This window comes from Myxocyprinus asiaticus, chromosome 36 (assembly GCF_019703515.2).
Source record: "Myxocyprinus asiaticus isolate MX2 ecotype Aquarium Trade chromosome 36, UBuf_Myxa_2, whole genome shotgun sequence".
In the NCBI taxonomy this organism is placed as follows: domain Eukaryota; kingdom Metazoa; phylum Chordata; class Actinopteri; order Cypriniformes; family Catostomidae; genus Myxocyprinus; species Myxocyprinus asiaticus.
In genome coordinates, this window is record NC_059379.1 from 24,032,504 (window position 1) to 24,049,594 (window position 17,091).

At 41.3% G+C, this 17,091-nt stretch overlaps 1 protein-coding gene across 1 annotated transcript in view; it reads right to left on the minus strand.

Annotated features, from left to right (window-relative positions):
* LOC127426776 (transformation/transcription domain-associated protein-like) overlaps positions 1 to 17,091 on the minus strand; it is a 99,742-nt gene that overhangs the window by 34,592 nt on the left and 48,059 nt on the right. Inside the window, exons 50-59 of the mRNA XM_051673803.1 lie at positions 10,098 to 10,219; positions 9,484 to 9,697; positions 6,557 to 6,736; positions 5,901 to 6,047; positions 4,894 to 5,013; positions 3,999 to 4,286; positions 3,588 to 3,725; positions 3,379 to 3,482; positions 2,895 to 3,030; positions 675 to 866 (exon numbers count right to left, since the gene is read on the minus strand). Coding sequence (XP_051529763.1) covers positions 675 to 866; positions 2,895 to 3,030; positions 3,379 to 3,482; positions 3,588 to 3,725; positions 3,999 to 4,286; positions 4,894 to 5,013; positions 5,901 to 6,047; positions 6,557 to 6,736; positions 9,484 to 9,697; positions 10,098 to 10,219 — 1,641 coding nt within the window. The remainder of the gene's footprint in view (positions 1 to 674; positions 867 to 2,894; positions 3,031 to 3,378; positions 3,483 to 3,587; positions 3,726 to 3,998; positions 4,287 to 4,893; positions 5,014 to 5,900; positions 6,048 to 6,556; positions 6,737 to 9,483; positions 9,698 to 10,097; positions 10,220 to 17,091) is intronic.

Consider the following 17,091-nt stretch of genomic DNA (forward strand, 5'->3'; position numbering starts at 1 on the left):
CCACAGCTGAGCTCAAGAAGAGCGCTCCTCATTTCTAACAGCCCCTGGAGGACGATGCAGTGCATGGCCAGCTCTCACACATTACCCTAATCTACAGGCACACATCACCTCGGCACCGTCCCATTGTGTGCGCTGCCTGATTATGCGTGTGGCAGTCAGGAGGCTGTTCTTTCTGCTGAATATTAATACAAGCTCTCTATTGAACACCACAATGGTGCAGTCAACACTATCTCAGACGCTTTAGAAAGGGCCAAAGGGCCAAAAAAGAAGGGAGGGAGGGAGGGAGAGAGAGAGAAAGAAGGGGCCAAGTCTGACAAAGGAGGAAGTGATTGAGGACATATTACGCAAAAATACAGAGCGAAAAGGCAATTATAAGAAAAGTGTCTGCTTTTACTATTCACTCTGCTGCTTTGGGTTTGCATAAAGAAACACGCTCGCATATAAAATGAGAATGCCTGAGTCGCTCACTTGTCAGCGATGATATCTGACCAGATGTTCTGCTTTTGAGAAGTCATTGTTTAAAATTGGCAATCAATTTAGATTAGATCGCTGGTGGTGCTCTGATTGAGTTAGTCTGCTCAAAAAAGTGAAAACAGCATAGAGAATATTAAATTATGGCAGAAGAATGTCTGCTTAAAGGGTGTTTGTCAGCTCGTGTGCATGTTGTTCCTCACCTGCAGCAGTGGAGTGTGAACGTGAGAAACGATGTGTGGCAGTCTTCTCCACTCTCTGATGGCCAGACTGCTGGCCATCTCCACCAGCCGCTCGATGAAGTTGAGCTGTTGTTCCTCAGGGTGACAGATGGCCAGGTAGCCGCGATGCATGTTCACCTTCCAGGCCATTTCCTTAGGACAACTCAGCTCCACCTGACACACATAAAACCACAGTCTTATCAGCAAACTTTCAAAGGGGATGTTTCATACATAAAGTGGTAGTTCACCCAAAACTGAAAATTCTGTCAACATTCAGAGCGGTCTCTTTTTGTGTTCCACGGAAGAAAATCATAATAAAGCGATTTTGCTTTCATTGAACAGTTCTCCAAAAAGATTAACAAAGTAATATCAATTTTTGGCACAATATGATCAGTTATTTTTTTCTATTATTCTTCACTAACAAAAATGTTCCAAATGATCCCAAAGCAGGATCAACTGCTGCTTGTCATCAAGCAACGTACAGACTGACCATCTGTCTGGAACTCCACAAACAGACAAGTGCAGTGATACAAACATTAACGCATTCCAGTGTTATACAAAATATCAGCACTCTTGGAACGCCGCTTGCCAAATCACATTAGAGGATCGGAACTGCTGTCCAATGTAACATGAAGACGAAACAAGACCCTGATCATAATTACATAGGAGAATAAAAGTTAAAAAAATAACCGAAAGATTTCTGGCATTGTGTAATTTGACGATGTGGAGGGATTTACGCTCTCTGGTCATTGTGTGCTTATCATGGCCAACATGTGATAAATTACCCTGCGAAGTGGCTGGCCTTATCCACCTGACTTTAATTGAAAGAGGGGACATTTAAACTTCCTGAGAGCAACTGCTGCTGCCAAGCAGCCTGCCCTGGAACGGAGAAAACAAATCACTTCCCAGCAGATGTTTGAGCAATTATTCAAGCACGTATCCGTAAATATTAAATGCAAAGCGAACGGAGAGGGAGGAGGAGGAGGGGGAGGGCTGCTGGGCTGAACAATTTAATTAGGTGTCACCTTAGGACAGAAACCTGAATGTATTCGTTCCAAGTCTCCTTGAACAAGAGCCAAGAGTATTTATAATGTGTCCAGCCCCATCACACACTTTTTCTACTTTGTTTTAGAAGTGAAGCCCATAAATTATCCACCGACAGCAAGGCTACAGTTCTGAACAGTCATAAACAATTCTGCTAGCACAGTTAGTGTGTAACTTTCTGCATAATAAAAGTGGCGTGCTTTCACATTCTGTAATCTAATAAGACTAATAATAAAAAGGTGTATTACAAAAGTCTGAACTCTGGTTTGGGGATATTTGACTGGACGTGGATATTAAAGCAAGGAGAAGTCTGTGCGCATAGGTGCTAAAATTACAGAGAAATTATACTCAAGTGAATGTATGGGCACTAAGTAAAAATTTTACTCAAGTTAAATTATCTAGCCAAAATTATACTAGAGGGAAGGACTATTTACAGTATGTGTGTATTTGCTTCCATTATTTTCCCACTTGTTTCCATTGACTTGCATTGCTTTTATATTGAGGTAATAATATTGTGAAACTTATATTTGTTTGTTTGTGCATGTTTTGGGTGGATGGGTGCCCCCACACACATATTTGTTTCTATTATGGTCAAACAAATATGCTGTGCTACTGATAATGGTTTTATTTATCATTAAATAAATTATTTAATTATTTAACAGTTTTAGGCTCTGGTGTAATTTTAAAATACAAGTTTCCAGGCATATTACAGCTTTCTCCTAAGTCTTGATATGAATCAGGTCAAATTGAACTGTAACAACTTCTTTGTTACTATTTTTATAGCATTGTTTATAAATACATAAAATTAATCATTTGAACATTGTCAGATCTAAATTACATCTGTGGAGGATCTTAAATTTTTAATGGGTCAAATTGACTTGGAACTGCATTCAAGGGTAAAAATGTATTTCACTGGCTTTAAAAGTGAAGAAAATTTTGCAGGAGTGCAATTTCATAGGCTTGTTAGCATAATCAGATATTTTAATAAGAGACAGAACTAAACAAAAGAATACCTGCAATACATATACTTTGGTCTAAATTAAATATGATTTAGTATTTGAGTAAAGTAGAAATTCCCCCAAATAATGCTTTACTAATTGATTACAATTACTTTACACCCCCCTGTGGGTGCAGATGAGAGTATGGCACTGAGTTTACCTGCACCAGAGCCTCTTTCATGGCAGCCCAGTTGGACACTCTCCATGCACACTCCAGCACCAGGTATGGGTTGTTATGTCCTTTGGATTGGCCGTACTCAGTCAGGGGCTCCCACTGGTTTAGTTCTTTAGAACAGCTAAAAAGCAACATAAAGCAAAAAAAATAACAGAACCAAATGCCCAGACTTTATATTAATTTCATGGAATGTGGATTTGGTCGCATCTGACTTTGGAACGTGGGAGCAACACCATTTCCTATCCAGGTGAAACATAATAAATAAAATAAATTAACTACCATGTTAAACTGTGTTGTTTTTCCAAAAATTTAAAGTTCTGATCACAGCTGGTTTGTCTAATTTTGACTTTGAGACGATCTGGACTCAGACTGTCTCAGTGAGTGGTAGCCTCAAGTGTTGAATTATAAGCTGTGAAAGGTGGCACTCCAGTTTTACAGGCAGTTACCTTAAAAAGCTGTTTTAACTCACCGGATCCAGTGATCTTCCCACAGTTGGTACTCCGGGAAAATGGCGGGTGAGGCATTGTTCTCTTTGCGAGCTTTCTCCATCGCCTTTTCATAGGTTTCTTGAGCCTAGTGATAATGGAGTCACCATCATTGATGTTAGCACCTTTATATACCATTATAAGATGCTGTTGAGTAACAATACCTGCATGGCTGAAATACATTTTTTCTCACCTGTTCAAAGAAGCCATGCTGCTCGTATGCGATGGCTGTGCTCGTCTCAGAGAATTTGCATCTCTTTTGCCACAGCCCCGCCCACATGTCCTCCTCCTGCAGTAGGGAGTAGAGCTCCGCCAGGGAGTCAAGGATCTCCTGAGGGAATACACGAACACATTCACAAAGAATATTAGGGGACAAACACATCCATATTCAGAAGTGCCCCTATGAGATGACTGCTTAGCAAAAGCAGCTTGAATGCTGGGATACTTCAAACCAAACTAGCTGACGGGTCAAAAAAAAACCTATTGAAAATTCAGCAGGCAAGATCATTCTGCGTGACACTGGGGAAACTTCAGATCACATAACTTCCTCTGCCAAGAATATTAATGGTAACAAACACTGCAAAGAGCTTAGGCATCACTGTACCTGCTGTGGAGGTGTGATGCTTTCCTGCTCGTAGAACTCGGTGCTCTGTTTGGGTTTGATGTGCAAGCTTAGGCCCTTCTCGAAGGCTTGCTGCTCCAGCATCAGGGTGGAGCGCAGCCAGAGATTGTGGGTCTTGCCCAAGTACTTCAGTACGCAGGGCCTGATGGGAATGGGCGGCACGCACTGAGACATGGCCTCCACAAAGCAGTTCAGAGCACTAGGCTGGCAATCCCTCTGAGCTTGATGACTACCACTACACAGGAACGGGCCCATCTCACCCGACAGTGCCTAAAAAATGGATGGAAAAGTAAAAAATACTGATGAGGATTGAGAAGAATAAACGGTAGAGATAACCCAAATAACCTTTGATGCAGGAAACATCTTCAATAATTCCTTACACACCAAACATCAATGAAAATGTGTTATAAATATTAAATTGGCTTGACAACTAAAAAAAGGCCCACGTTAACTGAAGAATATCGCATTATTGTGACAGGAAAAACTGCCACAGTAAAAATATCCTATTTTTTGTATAATAAAGCCATAAAGTGAAGATTTCTATTTGAATGACTGTTGCAGTAGTTTAAAGCCACAGTCGTTCCAAATTAAAGCCCTTTAATGAGAAGTCTAATACTTAAGAAATCTGGTGGACAGCATGACCCCCCACCCGAGCGGAGAGTAGAAACCTCCGACACCATTAACAACATTTTGCATTCTGATTCTGCAGTGATACGCACTATTAATAGTAAAACAGCCAGTGTACAATTTTAACTGCAACAAAGGTCAGTATAAAACCGGCAGCTGTCACACTCTGCATATAGATGGAAACTGTTCACATGAAAAAGGCCAAGTATTAGCTCAGCTCTTAAGAGAACTGGGACAGTGAAGTACTCACGTGCTGCTGGCGGTCTGACAGAATCTTCCAGAGGCGGGGGAAAAGCTGGACCCACGTCTTCTCAGCCAATGGCGTGGAAATGTGGCACAACTGAACCAAAGCATTCAACAGAGCTCCAGTCTAATTACAGCGATAAACACACAAAGGAGTCTTATTTAGTGATATATCAACAATTAATCAGTGACATTTAGCCAATTTGAGATTATCGGCTGATAAAAGTGCCTGCATGCCCAATTAACAGAAGTGCTAGGCCCTCTTGTGAGTTGCAAAATCTACCGACAGACTGGTCAATGGATAATGCTCATTTTCTGTTCTCAAATGAATTTTGCATTTGTGCAATTGTGTAAAATAAATGTTCATTTAATTTCAGAAAAGCTTATTTTTATACAGTATATTAGCAATAAATGGTCCACCCTTATATATACACACTCACACATGCCAGAAATAAACTTTATTAGATTCTCAGGGGTATTTTTACCTTTATGATGGCATATTTTTCCAGTGTTTTCAGAGCTGATTTATTTATTATTTTTTACCAAAAAAAAAAAAAAAAAAAAAAAAACACATGTTAGACAACTGATCACCATGGGTCTTTTTAGGCAGGTCAGGGCTTTGAACTCCTCACTTCATTTATCTAAAGCCTGCTTGAGAGGTGCATATAAAACAGCACCGTGTCGAGGAATAAACAGAAATCAATGATGCCATTACCTCAAAGCACTCAGAGATGCAATCCCATGTCGCTCTGATCAAACTCTCTTTAACAGAGACACTTATGAGAGAGCAGCTAAATGAGGAAAAGCAGGTTAAGAGATGAAAGGTGCCAGAACAAATGGCACATATTAAACCAACATGTTCAAAAGCCTGTATGACTTGATATGTCCTTTATGAACGCTCCCTGCCAAATGGCATTCATGGAAAGCACAAGTGTCCTTCAAGTTTTATTTTCTCGATTTTTTAGATAGTGTTTTGTGCTCGTGAGGGTGGCATATGTTAAAGTGATGGCTCACCTTGACCTCTCTCAAGGAGTCAAGGAACTTGTCGTGGCGGTTGGTGAGCATGTGCAGCTGGTTGCCTGTGTCTCGCTCCGCCTGCTCCTTGGTCTTGGGCAGGCTAGTTTGGTCTCCAGGTGCCAGCTCGATGTCTATTTCTACATCCTAGAGAGATAAAGGTCATGAAAACACAAAAAATATGGGAAGAAAATGTATTTATACATTCCCTTCCTGCACCTTTTGACCAATGAATTTCCATGTCTCTACCAGTCTTTCATTATTCCCGAATAAGGACTTTTAAAAATAATTTTATCAAAATTGTTCACACAAACTGCAATTTCTAGCTGATTAAATATTTTACAGCAAAGTTAAAGAAAAAAATTACAATATTTATTCACTATACAAGCTTCCAACACTTTTTTTTACCAATTAATTAACATGACTTTTCCAGTCACTGAAAAACACAATTTTATAATTCCCTGATATTTCCAGCTTTTCCAGGATGGAACTCTTACAGCAGGCCTCTACTGCACATGAACTCATTGCTCTGATGTAGTGGTAATGTAATTAAAACCTTCTATAATGGACTCTTATATCAGAGTAGGTTAAATTATGCAATAAAAGCATAAACTTCTCCACTCAGATGTGTGTATTAACAGAACGGCACAGCTGACCTCCTCCTTGGTCTCGCTGTTTTCTCTCTCGCGAGGTTCTTGTTTGATGTGTGTTGCCATGGCGAAGGCTGCACGGTCATGGCTGTCGGCCAAGTTGATGACATTGGTGATGGAGGGGAGCATGGAGTCCTGGCAGCTGGTGCCAATGGTGGTGTTCCGCTCACAAACAGCTAGCAGCAGCTGTGGAACAGTGTCAACAAATCAAAACTTGCTACGATTCCTCAAACACACATGCAAACGCTCACAGCTGTTCCTTCTGTGCAGACTGCACCAAGAAAGAAGCTGATGTTCACACTTCTTGATACTCAGGGTCCAATATTTTTTTGCCACACAATGACAGGTGACCATTTATAATTTGGTAGATGCTATAATCCAAAGTGACACACACAGTGAACTCAAGCAACACATTTTATAGGGTTGTGTGTTCAATACAAATTGAAGAGCTCATCTCCTCTAGCTCGTCGCTATTTTCCTGGCAGTTAACATTTCTTATCGGCCATGAAACAATATTTAAAAAGAAATTTAAATATAATTTTCTATCTTGAAAATAGGATTATTTTGCATTTTTTTATTTGCATATTTATGACAAACAGCTCAGGTCATTGTGTCACTCGCAGTATCATATACAAGATGAGCCACTTACTCTGTGAAACTGCCTATAACAAAAATGTGACCAAAAATGCTGTGATTTTGTTCCTCTTACTGTCACTTTGGTGACAACCAGAAATATTTAAAAGAATAGTTCACCCAAAAATGTAAATTCTCTCATCATTTACTCACCCTCATGCCATCCCAAATGTGTTTGACTTTCTTTCTTCTACAGAACACAAACAAAGATTTTTAGAAGAATATTTCAGCTCTATAGGTCCATTCAATGCAAGTAAATCTTGACCAAAACTTTGAAGCTCCAAAGTAATCCATACAACTCCGGTGGTTTAATCCATGTCTTCTGAAGCGATCCAACTGGTTTTGGGTGAAAACAGACCAAAGCATAACTCCTTTTTCACAATAAATCTTGACATCAGTAGTCTCCTGGTGATCATGATTTCAAGCTCAATTACACATCCTACAGCCATCTAGTGCTCAGTGCATGCTAAGTGTAATCGTGCATCGTAAAATCATGATCGTGCCTGGAAACTGCAATGGCAAGATGTACAGTGAAAAAGGAGTCACATTTTGGTCTGTTTTGACCAAAAAAAAGGACTAGATCACTTCTGAAGACATTGATAAAACCACTGGAGTCTTATGGATTATTTTTATGCTGTCTTTATGTGCTTTCTGGAGCTTCAAAGTTTTGGTCACTATTCACTTGCATCGTATGGACCTACAGAGCTGAGATATTCTTCTAAAAACCTTTATTTGTGTTCTGCAGAAGAAAGAAAGTCATACACATCTGGGATGGCATGAGGGTGAGTAAATGATTAGAGAATTTTCATTTTTTGGGTGAACTAATCCTTAAACATTTTTGTCACAAAAACTTCAAACATCCTAGATTAACTTTTGAGGGTACCTTTTGCACTGAGGTAACAGCAAGTTTTCTTAGTAGACAGTTGATTTGAATAGCTCACATTTCATTCATCAGCAAGGGCCAGAACATCATTCTTACAATTCTTCTTAATGTATTATTCTGTAATTCCTAATAAACTTACCAGCCAACTGGCTAGTAACTGCATATTATTTACTTCCTAAAGTCAAATTTGTTCTTGCATCCAGCAGAATCAGCACGCGTTAATTTTGGACCCTGTCGTCACCTGTATGAGCCAGCATTGTTTAACAGCTGTTACTTTGTACCACTGTGGGGTCGTACCAACACTGCATATTTCAAAATACTTGACACAAGCTCAAGAACTCCAACAGTGAATGCTCATCTACTTCATCACGGTAGGATGAATCGGTGCACACAGCCGCCATGTGTAGGACAGCATTAATAATTCACCAGTGAGAACAGCATTGATTGTGGCTGAGATGGATGATTGTGACTTGACTTGAGTGTGAGCAGCCAAAAGCCAGAACTGTTACATCATAGTGAATATATTAACACCTAGAGAGGCCTGAACAGTGGCCTTCAAGCTAATTAAGCAGGTAAAACTCTCTGAATGATCTACAACACAGCTGTAATTTTAAAGAAATCATCAAGGTATTAAAGGGAAAATTGCAACGCTATAATTATACAGTAAGCAGACCAGCAGTATGTACGGTGCAATTAACCTGTGCCAATTATGCACGTGCAGCTTATATGAAGTATCATCAACTGTGCATTGGGCTTACACCTTGACAAGAGATAAATACATCAGTGACCTTACTGGCCAATATTAGCATTTTGTTATTAGTTAGGCATTTTAATTGACAATATGAAAAATTCTATGCCAGGTTTTAAACGTATCCATCTTTTCTACTCTGCATTCTACTGTTAATGGCTGATTTCACTTTGACAAGATTGGTGCTTTAGTATGATCTTATTTATTTTTACCAGGGCAAAACATCATTTGTTCTTTATCAAAACATCATTATCTGCCATAATATCAGTTAACAACCATAAGATAAAAATAATTAGCAGGTATCTCCCAAAATGGCTATATTGGTGCATCCCAAACAATGATTTTATTAGTGCAGCAAACTAATTCACTGAAGGTGATTTTCCTAATATTTTTGCTTAAAAGGACAGTTCACACAAAAATTAAAATTCTGTCATCTTTTACTCAACCTCATGTTGTTCGACTTCTTTCAAGGAACTCAAGAGGAGATGTTTTTCAGAATGTTAGAGACTGGAAGCATCAGTCACCATTCACTTTCACTGCATCTTTTTTCCAAATAATGAAAGTGAAATGAAAGACTAATGAGGCTTTCAATCCCATACATTCTATCTAAAATCTCTCATTTTTAGGTAAAATGTCCATTTAAAAATAATGTTATGTAATGGTTTGTACCTCAATACACTGTTTGATCCAGAAGTGACTGCCCATTGCTTCCCAGTTCTGTGAGCAGCAAATATACAGAAGCCTCTCGTAGACACGCCGCTTCATTGACGAATCAAACACCTCGAAAAATTTTGCTCTGATCAGCGGCTGGGTGCAGCGCAGCCCTGACAAAAACGCTGGCTCCAGCTTGGATGTGATGTCACTTCCTGAGAGGTTTTCGTCTCTGCAAAAAACAAATACAAAACCACTTCAGACAAACACACAGCAAAAGCACTGCTTTCTTTATCTTCAGAGACAGTGTGAAATGAAGCGTGACAATAACAAACGACATGGTGGGTCTTTGTCAACGGGGAATGCATGTGATGTGTTCCAGCACAGTGATAACTAGAGCTGCTGATTTAGGACTATGGGTTATTAGAAGGATAAATTGCTCTTGACTATGGAGAGACAGTCTCTTGCCCAGGGTGGCAGTGGCTCCTAATTCCTCTTGCCCTCATCAGCCAAACACCCCCAGCCCCACTTCAGCAATCAGAACCCGGCCTGCCACTCTCAAACCAGCCACAGTCTTGTTGCTAATGGCAATAGAGTGGACAGAGGAACCCGTGATTAATCGGCGTAATTACCTGTAGACGTAATTAACGAGGTCCAGGAACTGGGCATTCAATTCAAGGTCGTCAGGAAAGCGCTTCTCAATATAGGTCATCATTTTCACCAGCAGAATGGACTTTTCTCTCGGATTAGGCACCTAGGCAATAAAGAAGGAAAAAGAAAGGATGAGAGAGAGAGAGAGCACAAGACAGCAGAAAGGAAAGGAATTGAAAGAGAAAAGTAAGCGGGGGGTGGGGCAGACTGATACAGTCCATTTATCTTTCATCTATCAGGAGAACTGCGCAGCACCTTTGCTTGGTTCCTTTTTCTCCCTGTCTGCTCTCTTGCCTTGGGCTAACAGAGCACACACCTGGGTTCAGTTGTCTGGGCCACAGCGCACTGAATACACAATGCCTCATTTAAAGCAGGATAGCCTTTGAGCCTTTGTTTTACACTGGTGTATTCAGAGTCAACACAAGGTTAATTTACTATTGTGAGGTAGTCAGCCTAGACAATGAAAGCTATAATATTACATGTTTTATATTACACTATAATTTTAATGCATCAGTAAAGTTTCTGTCTCTTTTGGATTTTAAACCATGTCCCACCACTGTGTAGTATATTATGGGCAGAAGAATGAACTATTTCTAAGCAGAAGAATGACTTGAATCCAGGATGTAAACTGATATTTCCTTCCAACCAAGCTATAAAAACTAAGACACAGAGGCCGGCAGGCCACACTGGAATCCCTCAGGGTAATCAGTTTAAAGACTCTGTAAAGATGGTGCCCTAAAGTCTGAATCAACCTTAAGAATTGATGTAAGAATGCACATCTGCCTAATCTCAACTATCATCTGAACAAAGGAAACTTTTCAGGATAGCATATAACCTTCCTTTAGACCCCTCCTCACTCATGTTATAAATCAGGATATACCCCCACACTTAATGGTCATCACATGACATGGCCATCTCGACCATCTGCAAGAGACTCTCCCAAGAAACCATCATGATTGCAATGGAAAGCATAAAATCTTAGACTAAGGCTTCTTTGTTCTTGGGCCAGTTTGCTACACTTAAAATTAAAACTCAAAGGAGATCATGAGACATAGTGATTGTTTTTATATTGTTTTTCTAAAAATATATGAACTTTGACACAATTACTGGACTCAATCTGTGACTTTACACTTCACAACACATAAAACCAAGTTTTATATGCTAAAAAAACTCATTATGCTTGAATGTAATTAGAATTATAGAATGCAGTATTCTGACCTTGTGCATACATGACGCTCAATTATACAATGTATAATAATGTATATTCAAATGTTAATGTGTAGTGAAGTAACCATAAAGAGAAAGTATGTCATGTTTCATATGTAAATTCTTGCCCGTTTATGTAGAGAATGCTGATGTTGATGAAGATCGTGTCTCTTGTACCAATTTCTTTATATAAAAGTCAGGATAAAAGTATGTTCACTTTTTGAGCAGGAAAAGTGACAAACCTTAAGACAAATGCCATAAATTAGGGAGGACACTTTGACCACAGGCCCTCTGAAAATCCACCTCTTGATTGGTTAAGAGCCTCTTCGGGGTATGACCAAACAGAAAGGGTTAAAAGTACCAGCCTCTTCCCCCTTCATTCTCTTGGCTCTTGCTCTTCTCTTAGCCCTTCTTTGGCTGGCTTCGCTTCGGCGTCCCTCTGCCCAGGTTTCGCACAATGCAGAGTTGCCCGTTTGCAAGTCGAGGTATACTAAATGAAGTATCGATGGTTCAGGGCATGGTTTATAGACTCCATAAAGTAAAAATTTTCTGTTAAATTTTCAGATAATTTCCATTCACCTTCCATTACAGTTCACTCACCAACCTGTTTTTATGTTTGTCTATGTGTGTTAGTTAGTTTGATGTTGTAGATTAGAAATAAAGTATGGTTTATATTCAAAGAGGATTTGACTGTAGTATATTTTGATCAATAATCTCGTCAATTAATTCTTAAAGATCAACGCTCCGTGCTCAAACAATATTTCAGCATATCTGTGATATTATTTTCAATAGCCATGAGAATAGTATTACTTTAAAGCAGAGATGCCCAAACCAGGGCCTGTGTGATGACCTTTGATTTAGCCCGCCTTGCCGTATATGACAAGAGGGGGTAAAAGAGGGGCCTGGGTAGCTCAGTGGTAAAATACGCTGGCTACCACCCCTGGAGTTCACTAGTTCGCTTGTTTGAATCCCAGGGCCTGCTGAGTGACTCCAGCCAGGTCTCCTTAGCAACCAAATTGGCCCGGTTGCTAGGGAGGATAGAGTCACATTATAGCGATCCTCGTGATCGCTATAATGGGGTTCGTTCTCGGTGGGGCACGTGGTGAGTTGAGCATGGTTGCCACGATGGATGGCATGAAGCCTACACACGCGCTATGTCTCCGTGGCAACACACTCAACAAGCCACGTGATAAGATGCGCGGGTTGACGATCTCAGACGCGAAGGCAACTGGGATTCGTCCAACGCCACCCGGACCGAGGCGAAACTACGCGACCACGAGGACTTAAAAGCACATTGGGAATTGGGCATTCCAAATTGGGAGAAAAAGGGGGGAAAAAATAAATAAATAAAATAAAGTAAAAAAGAGGGGGGAAGAAAGAGTCGCGTGGCACCATGCGAGGGTCGGGCGTGCGGGCGGCGAGCTCTGCGAACATTGCTAGTTTTGGTGCTTTTGATATGGACCTTTGGGATTCGGTGCGCTCTGTTTCGTGGCTGTTCTGGGAAAACGGTGTGTCAGGGAATTCGGGATCCTCGGGCTCTAGAGACATTGGGGAACACTTGCGTGCTCAGGCTGATACCCCCGAGCAGGCCGCAGGCCGGGGATTCAATTTAGTCAGAGAAGCTGGATGTCGAGCGAGCTCGTGGGTTTCCTGCTCGATCCGCTGAGGAAGACAGTTCCCGATCAGTTCTGGCCAAAATTCTGAGATCATCCGATAAAGATCTTGTGTTGCACGGGGCGAGGAGTGAGGGAAGGCTTTTTTGGAAAAACCACAGCATTTTCTTGTTCCTGGACTTTGCGAGTTCGATAGGAGGGGCGCGTGATTGATTCGTGGAGTGCGGGAAACGTTTGCACTGGTATTCCCGGCCGGGCTGCGGGTGGATGCTGGGGAGGGCCGTGAAACATTCGCATGCCCACGGTGAGCGCTGTCCTTCGTGGGGTTGTTGGAGTGAGGGGGTGGTTTTGTGGTGCTCACGTCACGGCCAGATGGATCGACTCACTGGTCATTCGCTTGACTGTTTGGGGAAGCTGAGCATTTTTTTGTGCTGGTTAGGCCTGGTGGCTGGAGTTTGTTTTGCAGAGTGGCACACCTTCAGTTTTGTGGATGAATCTACACGCTCTTTGTGTTTGTTCCACCTGCTGGCTGGAGTTTGTTTTGTGGATTGTCTTTTGCTGTGTGATTCTGTCTCGCAGGATTTGTGTGGAGGCACCGGACTTGGGCGGTCCGACGGCGGGGTCGTCACAGGGGTCCTCGTGGGCGTGCGTGGACTGTTTGAGTTTGGGAGGATGGACGCCAGTTGGCAATGTCGTGCGCGGGGTTGATGCACGTTTTTCTTTTTTCTGTCTGTTTTGTTCTGGGGGATGTTCGGGTTTTGGTGGTAACGCCGATGTTGGAATGTGGTCTTTGTGGTCTTGTTTTTGACACACCACCTGTTTTTTTCTTGTGTGTCAGAATGTCGAAATGTTGATGTGGGTGGATTGTCTCTCACCACCTGGAGTGTGGATGGGTTGGGACACCCCATGGGAAGAGGGAAGGCTGTTTCTCTCCTTGAGCGTGGGAGGTGTGATGTGGTGTTTCTTTGGGAGGCGCACCTTTCTCCGTGGGAGGCGGAGGAATTTGGCAGGATATGGGGTGGGCATTTTTTTGTGGTGCTGGCTCGGGTAAGAGCGGGGGAGTTGTTGCACTGGTGGGTGGGCATCTGCAGAGCTTGGCGAGGTAATTAAGGCCTTGCCAGCAGGAGGGGGTCAGGGGCCAGATGGCTTTCCCGCTGAGTTTTTTAGATCTTGTGCTGCAGAGCTGACTCCACTTTTGCTAGAAGTTATCGGAATCATTAAAGAATGGGGGGGCTTCTGCCGGCCATGGCACATGCCCAGATCAGTCTGGTTCTTAGTAATTAAAATTTTTATTAATTTTCAAAACAAAGAAAAACAAAACATATATATAATGATTCAACATTAACTCCCACTACTTCCCCTCCCCAATCAAGAACCCCACCTGACCCCAAACGAACATCCCAGTGGTCTTACATAAGTACACACATTTACAGAGAAAAAAATAATAAATAAATAAAATTATATATATATATATATATATATATATATTTTATACACACACACACACACATATACATACATACACACATACACCTATAATAAACATACAACTCTAAACTATATCTCTCTCTCCACAGACCCACTGCGAGAGCCCCCCAAAAACGTCAAATATCTACTCCATTTCCCAATAAAATAATCCCATAACCCCAGCCTTCTACATGTTACCTCTTTGAAGGCCCATCTCCTCCCGAATTGAGGGTGCTTCCACCAACTTCCAACCTCTTAAAACAATCTGCCTGCCTATCATCGCACTGGTGAGGACCCAATTTTTTATGTATTTATCACCTACGTCGATGACTGCCCCATCACCCAAAACACAGAGTCTGGGGCAAAACGAAATCCGAATGCCCAACACATCACACAGAACACTCTGTACCTTCAACCAAAATTCCTGAATCTCAGCGCACCACCAAAAAACATGAGCCATGTCTCCTTCCTCAGATTGGCATCGCCAGCAGGTGGGTGTGTCTTTAAGACCAAGCCTATACAATTTAGAGGGGGTCCAATAGAACTTGAATTGTATAAGGCGCACCCTTGCAACTCTCAATGCAGTTTTTATGTTTTTTTTAAATCCTAGCCCATTCTCTCTCCTCCAATTCCAGGTTTAAATCTTTCTCCCATAATCTCTTGAGAGTGGTTGAGACTCCATCCCCCAGACTCTGAATTAATAAGGAGTAATACTCTGATGCCTCATGGCCCTTTCCAAAAGCAGAAATCTCCTCTCCTAGAGTATCTGCTGCTTTAGGGGGGTGTATGCTATTCCCAAAAACAGTACAGAGCAAATGGCGTAACTGAAGATACCTAAAAAACTGAGATCTGGGGACCCCAAAATAATGAACCAGATTTTCAAAGGATCTCATCACACCGCTCTCGTAAAGATCACAGAGTGAATTAACCCCCCTCGCAATCCACTCTGACCAACAAAATGGGGACTTATTAACGCATAGTTTGGGGTTTAGCCATATGCTCAAGGCAACATTTAGATAAATATCTGAATTAAACACTCTGGACACTTTTGTCCATACTGAGTGTAAATGTGAAATAATGGGGTGTGATTTAACTTCTCTATTCAATTTGATGGAAAGGCTGTGCAATGGCAAAATAGGGGTAAGAAGTTCTTGTTCAATGCAGAACCAGGGAGTGGCTCTTTCAGGTGGAAGCGACCAATGAGGCAAATGTCTGAGACTGAATGCATAATAATAAAACTAAATCTTGGGTAGGCCTAGCCCACCTTTGTCAATCGGCCTATGTAATTTATTGAAATGCAGTCTGTGGCGCTTACCACTCCAAATGAAAGACTTCGCTATGCTATCAAATTGCTTGAAATAAGAGAGGGGGACATCTACAGGGAGAGACTGTAGCAAGTAGTTAAATTTTGGAATACAGTTCATTTTAATAACATTTACCTTCCCAATCATCAATAAATGTAATGAAGCCCACCTGACTACATCGCTCGATTTTATGTTTTATTAAATGGTCAAAATTAACTCAAACTAAATCAGACAAATGTGTTGGGAATAAAATGCCCAAATACTTAATGCCCTGTTTGGGCCACTGGAAGGCGCCTGGCTGGAAGGCCGTTACTGGACAGTACACTGTCAAAGCCAAAGCTTTGGATTTAGACCAGTTGACTTTGTATCCTGAGAACTTGGAAAAGGAATTAATAATTCTGTGGAGGCAAGGCATAGATCTAATGGGGTCAGAGACGAATAATAAAATATCATCTGCATAAAGCAGAGGCTTATGCGCCACACCTCCCGCAATCACCCCTGGAAAATCATAATCTTTTCTTATCACGGCTGCTAATGGTTCCAGGGCAAGACAGAACAATAATGGGGAAAGAGGGCAACCCTGACGGGTGCCCCTATCCAGAGTAAAATAATCTGAAATTAATCCATTTGTTTGTACCGCTGCTACAGGGTGTCTATAAAGTAACTTGATCCAACCAATAAACATACTCCCAAACCCATACATTTCCAAAATCTTAAAAAGATAATCCCATTCTACCATATCAAACGCCTTTTCGGCGTCAAGTGAGATGGCAGCGACTGGAGACTGATCATTCGCTACTGACCACATGATATTGATGAAACGCCTGATGTTATCAGAAGAGCTGTGGCCCCGAATAAACACTACCTGATCTATATGTATAAGAGATGGCATAACCTTACTTAATCGGTTAGACAAAATTTTAGCCAGAATTTTAACATCTAGATGGATCAGGGAAATTGGACGGTAACTTTTACACTCGCTTGGATCTTTGTCCTTTTTAAGAATCAGACTGATCCGGGCTTGTGTCATGGTTGGCGGAAGCTTTCCATCCTTTAATGATTCAGTATAAACTTCTAACAAAATAGGAACCAGTTCTGTAGCATAAGATCTAAAAAATTCAGCGGCAAAACCATCTGGCCCCGGAGCCTTGCCTGTAGGTAAGGACTTAATTACCTTGTCAAGTTCCTCCAGGGTTATCTCAGAATCAAGAGTGTTTTTTTGCTCATTTGTCAGTTTAGGGAGTTCTAATGGTTCCACAAAGTTTCTAATATCGTCATCAGTAGACGAAGATGTGGAACTATAGAGATCTTATGAACTGATGAAAAAAAATTATAATCCCTACCAGATGGGTTCAAAAGTCGCCAGATATCTACAAGACCAAGAT